Source organism: Schistocerca cancellata, chromosome 7, assembly GCF_023864275.1.
Source record: "Schistocerca cancellata isolate TAMUIC-IGC-003103 chromosome 7, iqSchCanc2.1, whole genome shotgun sequence".
Classification (NCBI taxonomy): domain Eukaryota; kingdom Metazoa; phylum Arthropoda; class Insecta; order Orthoptera; family Acrididae; genus Schistocerca; species Schistocerca cancellata.
In genome coordinates, this window is record NC_064632.1 from 210,691,006 (window position 1) to 210,698,190 (window position 7,185).

At 39.0% G+C, this 7,185-nt stretch overlaps 1 protein-coding gene across 1 annotated transcript in view; it reads left to right on the top strand.

The window, feature by feature from the left end:
- LOC126092702 (uncharacterized) overlaps nucleotides 1–6,144 on the top strand; it is a 372,947-nt gene extending 366,803 nt beyond the window's left edge. Inside the window, exon 6 of the mRNA XM_049908425.1 lies at nucleotides 5,074–6,144. Coding sequence (XP_049764382.1) covers nucleotides 5,074–5,166 — 93 coding nt within the window. The 3' untranslated portion in view covers nucleotides 5,167–6,144. The remainder of the gene's footprint in view (nucleotides 1–5,073) is intronic.
- The last annotated feature ends 1,041 nt before the right edge of the window (nucleotides 6,145–7,185 follow it).

Below are 7,185 nucleotides of genomic sequence, written 5' to 3' on the forward strand. Positions count from 1 at the left end.
AACTGTAGGTCCTATCGAAAGCGGTGCGTCATTGGAAATGTACGTTTCGGTTAGGCTTAGGTTTCACAACAATTGACAGTGAACTTAGTTCTTCGTATTTTCAGTCTTGATCTGATGATGCCAGTAGCCGAAACATCTCAATAAATGGAAATATATTGATAGTTATGATTTAAAATTGGAGTAATCACTGAAAAATCGGTTTCTTTCATTTTCATTTTCCATTAAAGTTGTAGGATTTTCAAAGTGTTCTGTAAGGGGAAAAGTTCTGGAACTCCTGTTGTGATTGTCTGTAGCTTCATGTGGCTGAATTTGAAAATCATTACCGGTGAGTTTTTCAACTAACTGATCACTAACTTCGCAGCCATATTGAGTACTCTACAACGAATTCTGTTGTCTGACACGGGCACATTTGCCAGTTGTTTCATATCTGACTCACCTCTCGTTATAGATACCACGTCCGGAGCAGCAAGTGAAATAAGGTATTCCGGTATGGTGTACGGTTTCTTGCTCTTTGCTACACTGTAGGCAGCTTTGTAAGATTAAAGAAGAGTCGTTCTAGGAATCGTAGCTTATGTAGTGAAAGTCTTTTTATTCTGTCATATTTTTAACTTGTAAGAAAATTATTCTTGTGAGTTGTTTACCAACGACCATAGTTTGACTGCAAATGTCGTTTTATTTTATTAGGAAGCATGATTTCAGTAGCTAGGACTTGGAAACAAATAACACACTGTGGTAGTTCTTCACTTAAAGAAGTAGTGCACATAAAACCAAAATTCAGTTAACAGTCGTCATACTTCTTGCTTTTTATTCTATTTTTGTCTTCGGGACTGCATGATACATTTAAAATATAATTGACAAAGAATCACAAATCACATAAGATAAACAACAGTTAAAACCATCAGCATAAGACAAAACCAATCTTCAGGCTGATTGTTATTGAATAAGAACGACTCACATAATACAGTTAGACTGCCGTCTAGCACGCTGTCATAACAACAACATTTACTGTTCGGCCTGCTACATGCCACTATTAGTGCACACGTTGTACCTTTATTCAGAAAGCTAATAAACCAAATGTTATTTTTTTATGAAACCACTGCGTTGCCCCTACTGTAAGGCCGCAATGCCTCTCGGAACTGCGACGCACAGTCTGAAAACCCCTGTCTAATACCTTTACATCAGTGGTTCCCAACCTGGGCGTAAATACCCCCTGAGGGTTAAAACTAAATTTTCTTGGGGTAAAAACACGAAGTATTACATTACGGTTCAGTCACGTAACTAAAGTGCTTTAAAAAAAATCAGTTGCTCTACCTCATTAGACTAATAAGTTTAAGATAGGTTGTTAACTCTAAAAGTGTCAAAAATGAGCATTAACGCCCGACGGTTCGTTGCGGTGGCCACAGTGAATGTATTAACGACAGACATTATTGGAACTTCATTAGGCGATAACAACTAGCTGCAGCTGGCTACTTGCCTGTATTGTTGCGGCAGTTCATTATTTACCCCACCGAGATACCGGCTCGCTCAGTGTTCTTCTTTCGTTAGTCAGTTGTTGGTTCGTCAACCATGTCGACGGATACGAACTGAATGCCTCCGACATCACTACCTTCTCAACGTCTTTCGGAATAAGACGAGAAAGAAAAACAGGTTAGTGCAGTTTTTCCTATTCAAGAGCTAAATGTTGGGAAAGAAATTCCTAATTAACAGTACTGCCTTTCGTTTACTATCGGAGATAAACAGCTGAGTCGATAAGATAAATGTAGATGTGTAAGTTTCTTTTTTATCAGTAGTTTTGTTGCCACTGAACATTAACCCAAAAAAGTCACTGTAAATGACGTACTCAGCTACCTTCTAAACATTTCTTCACAGCGAGGACAGAAATCGATTCAGCATATGCCTCGTGCCGACTTTTATAGTGCAAAATACACGTTCTAGGCACAGGCGTATCATTTCAGACGTGGGCATAATCGTGATTACAAGCTTGTGTGTTGAGGAAATATAGGGCGAGAAAAATTTATAGAAGTCTATGAGACCTGTTTTCCCATTAATGCAGAGAAAGTACTCACTATCATCATAGTGTGGTGAATGGCTTCGCTTATGATCAGCATCTGGTCGTGCTTCGAAAGAAAGCGCACAATTTGCGCAACATGCCGCTGTCCGCCCTTCCCAATTTATCACAACGCTTGTGCTCTCCATTGCCTCCTGAAAAGTTCTGATCTAGGCATCTGCCAAAAAGGCGGCGGCACTGCTCCTGTAGATCGCAGTACGCAATGATTCAGTCTTTAAACTCATTGTCACAGTTCTTTGTAACGGACGTTCTCACGCTGCCATGCAAAGAATCGTGGACGCATCTAGATTTGATTGAAGGAAAACTTAAAGCTGAAAGTTGAGTCATCTGCTGCGCCGCTAAAAAAGAAAAAAAAATGCATAAAAATTAAAAACGACGGATTCTGGATTCGCATGTTTTTTCTATATGCAGTCATTGTCAAACTATTGCAGGGAAATTATTCTATTTGATTCTTTTGCATCTTAGTGTCATACCGTAGTCAAACAATGAAGTGGCTATGTTTTGATTATTGGTCATATTTATTACTATTCTGCGAAGCTATAACTCATTTCCTGCTGTCCGAAGAATATGCAGTGAATTATGAGTGCGAAGTGCGTCTGCTGATCCCAGGGTGGCAGAAATTGTAAGTCTGAAAATGTCGCCTCTTTTTTTTCGAAATGCGTCTCCCAACCATCTCTGGAAGCGTTTAGAAAATGTTTGTCGTCATTCACAAGTAATTTCTGAATTCCATCCCATCCTCCACTTTATAGGTATGTAGAAGGTTGTACCCATGCATGTTTCTTACTGAACCTCAAGCATCCACCAACGTTTATAAGCAGTGCTGCTACTTTTCGGTTGTTGTATTTTAGGTAGTAAATTTCTCCAAACTAAAGTAGCCACCATATCTTAATAACTTACTATGTTCACAATAGATCAATATCTGTTTCTAGTCAGTGGAAATTCGTTTACCAATCTTATGTATAACGTATTCGGAATACGTTACGGTGCGTTGACACTGACCTCTTCGCGTTCAACACGTACCGAATGTTGTCGGTAAGTCAAAAGAGTATGAGGGTTCACGCTCACTCAGTTTGGACGAAGCCGCGCCGCGTCGTGAATAATGGTGCCGCAGCCTCGCAAGTTAAGATTGCAAGTGCCGCATTTATTGTGCTGTACCGGCATTTGAAAAATATATGTTGTCAGTGTTCAAGATCAGTGTTAACAAGTAGAGCAATGTACTGTGGAAATACTCTTTTCAAATAATTACTTGCGGCAAGACTCTGCAGTTTGAAATTTTTTTTATCGAATGTAGTTCGAAGATTTAATATGTGTTATATATCAACCACGAATAATGGACAGATACTGAACAACTGCAGTATCAAGAAAACTTTTTGGCAATGGCAGATTGTTTTATGAGTTTCATGTATCTATTCAAGATATCAGCTATTGTCATAGAAGTATTCACATCGTTCTTCGCTTCATCGGTTTCGCATGCGACATCACTGACGACCCACTGCCAGTCATCACGTAGTTTTGTTTTTATGTGATATTTATTGTCTTTAGGATCCCACAATTTCTGCTTGTCTCTACAAAGAGCTGTAAGTTGTTCAATTTCTTTGCGGTTACACACCGTACGTAGTGAGAACGTACTGTTGCAACGCGAATATAAACACCCACTGGGTCACTGAACCTGCGATTATTAAGCCATTTATGCAACGTGTGGTGAGCTGTAACTTGTCAGAGTGTACACTGCATGGCGGCACAGTGCGATATTAACTTGTCGCTTTTCTCTGACTCACGTCTGCACCAACAATATTCCGCAAAGCCGAGTCTGAGAATGTCATTTCGAGTGGAACTCAAAATGCCTGGGAAATACTATGCTGCAGGCGCTGGATTTTAGATGCAATGCCACGAATTCATATGAGTTGCCGTCCAGAAGCAGCCTTCTGACATTGAGTCGCAGTTTTGCGTCTCATAGCGCACTGGGCTTAAGATTACTGCAATGTACGCTTTTATTCTCTCCGTCTCTTTCCCAGACGTAAACATTGTGCTGCTACTTTGGGCAGGTCTTCTCTTTCCTCTGTCGGTTAATTCACGGAGCTTAGTGGTAAACTACAAATCCAAAAGTCTCAAGTTCTATCCCTGGTCAGTCATAGGATTTTATCTCTCACTTATTACTTATTGCCCTGTGATTATGTTTGTTGATGTGAAAAATTCTAAGTTGCATCGTGGGTCGGAATCTAATTTAGACAGTATTTCCCCGTGTAACATGCTGGGTAGGTTAGTTCAAAAGTCGGAGGGAGGCAAGGACGTACCAACACCTACAGGACCATGCGTGGTAATACACTGTGGTGTTGGAAACAGTCTTCAGATTGATGTAGCTTTACTTTACTTACACAGAGCAATGTTAACATTCGTGTTAATCTTATAATGAAAAAACTACAGCAAAAGTAATGCTGACACCCACGATAAAATTACGACGAACAACGTATAGCAACACTATATTGATGGTTCTGAGATTACATCCAAGTGCAGCTGAATAAATGGCAGGATCAGTACGTAACTAGGTATATACTTCAGGCTTCTAAAGGTGCTTCACAATAAATTGAGGCGAAACGTCTGTGGCAAAATATAAATGAATTTACTTGCAAATAGAAGCAAACCAGAACTCATTGCATTATGTTCTTTACGGTTAATGCTGCCTTTTCGTCACCCTTCTTTCCAAAAATGCATAATGGTGTTCTTCTTTCTCTTAAGTGCCGGCACTGTAGTAACTTTTCCTTCTTCCAGGATCCATGCCAGCTTGAAAAAAAAAAAAAAGATCGTACAGTTGTCTGGCGAGAAAAGAGAAATGAAATGGAGCAGAACAAAACTGTGATTTAACATATCGCACTATTTCAGGAAAATGGGCACGTTTGCTACAACCATTAGCTGCTGCTGTTTGCTCATACTTACATGAGCAGACTTTCTGGTGTTACCATTTCGGGTCAATGTTTCGCTATAGACGGTAATGCACTGTGTTTCAGGTGGAGGTCCGTGTGATGTGTCTCGACGGGCCCAGAGATTTGGTGTTCAAGTCGGCAAAGAGCTGCCAATGCTACCACTGCAAGAAGGATTAATGACGTAGGCTCTCCCGCATCGCTACCAGCGGTTCTTGACGTCTCCCAGTCACCAGGATCCACAGTTACTCCCAGCTGGCGACTGATTTAATTGCGTCAATAGTTACTAAATTTATTCCTCAAGACGACATTAGTTCAACGATAGTTTATGAAGTAGAAAGATTTTAGTAGTTGCTGTAACCATTATTTCAGTTAAATTCTGTTCACTATTGTTATATCGTAAATTAACTTCGATAGGACTGTTTATAATCTTCTCACGTCATCATTTTCAATTAATCTATCTGAGTACAATAGTAGACTGTTACACAATTACGACTTAGTAAACCATAATAATACATAGTACAGTGCCATTTTGTAGAAATTACTTATTCTCTAGTCTGAAGACGACCTTTTTGTTCTAACATGACTTGGAGGCGTCAAGAAAATTTTTTGCGTGTTGTATTATTTCCGTAGAATAGCTCCAACTGAACTTCCAGTGAATCATATAATGTAATACCACGTAACAATTAGAACTAACGTAGCTTTGCAATGCCTCATTATTTTAACTTCTCAGGGATTGTGTTCCAATGTAACAGAACACTGTATCTTAATTTAAGTATGCTTGAGATCTAATAAAATGTGCAATGATGCAGATTTTTGTCTTCTCAACAAAAGATAAAACGATACTGTGTCTAATATTTTTCTGTTCCCATGAATTTATCTCCTTTCTAACACATCGCCATATCTTGGTGCCAGTTTCCCCTTGACACCACGGAACGGTACTGACAGTAACAACACTTCGTCTATTCAGACAAAGATTGTATTGTTTAAGCCTTGTACCAAATGTTATTTCTCATCTATAATCTCGAGCGCTCGAGTACAAGGTTATGCAATATATCTATCTGATTAAAAAACGCTTTTATCTTGAAATGTATTTTCGTAAAAATTTATCGTTCATATTAAGATTGACCAATAGTGTTCTAGATGACGTCGGCATGTAAACATGACTTGATTGTATCTTGATTGTTCTAGTCAATTGTTAATGAACAGTACTGATGTACAGTATGTATCAAAAATGTAAATAAATTATTATAATAGCTTACATACTAATGCATAATTTTGAAGAAAAACATTCATTGTTAAAACTTACTTTCACGTCCCGATTTTTATGACTGTTCTTATAACTCTTTGCCTCTCATAAGGACAGGGTGTCAGCTGGTCACGTTTTACATATTCACTGCACTTTTAATCGCAAATGAGAATGGCTTGCTGCAATTCTAAGGGGAGGATCAGGATACACACACACACACACACACACACACACACACACACACACTGGTGTACTACACTCTATCAAGGGAACAGCTTTACTCTTGTGCTAAACCATAATTATGAGGTTCAATAACGGCCATTTTCATATCTTTATTTAGCGTTCTTCACAGCAAACGATTTTTTACTCTCAGTATTATAATCTTTGTCAGTAGATGAATTACTTAGTGTTCCTAAATACGTTCATGTATGTCGATCATAATACAAATAAATACACGTAAAGTTTACATGTGGCAGTGCTTCTTTTTTCACATCTTGGAATGAAAGTTGTGATAGCCAAATACATGACAAAGACCACTCTTAAATGTATGTATCGCGGAACGTTTGCAGCCACTGACATGCGCGCAAGAACAAGAAGACAGTGTTTCTAATGGCAGCAGGCGTTCCACTGAGAAACGCTAGCGTGCACATTCCACTGCGACTTTCTGACTAGTTGTCGGTAACGGCTCTACAGGAATGCAACGAGTCAAACACTTACGCCGACCAAGTCGATCACACAGCACGGAGTAACTTAGAGTGATGCGTAGAGTGATTTAGAGTGATGTGTAGGAGGATAGTTTTTGATGTCTAATTGTAAGGAAACTAAAATAGTTGATTGCATAATAGAGCTTGCCTACAGTAATGGATGCTTCACAAAAAACTGTGAAATATTAAAATATTACCGAGTAGCTTCCAAATTTGAGGGTGATTTGTTAATTTCAGTTAACAGGA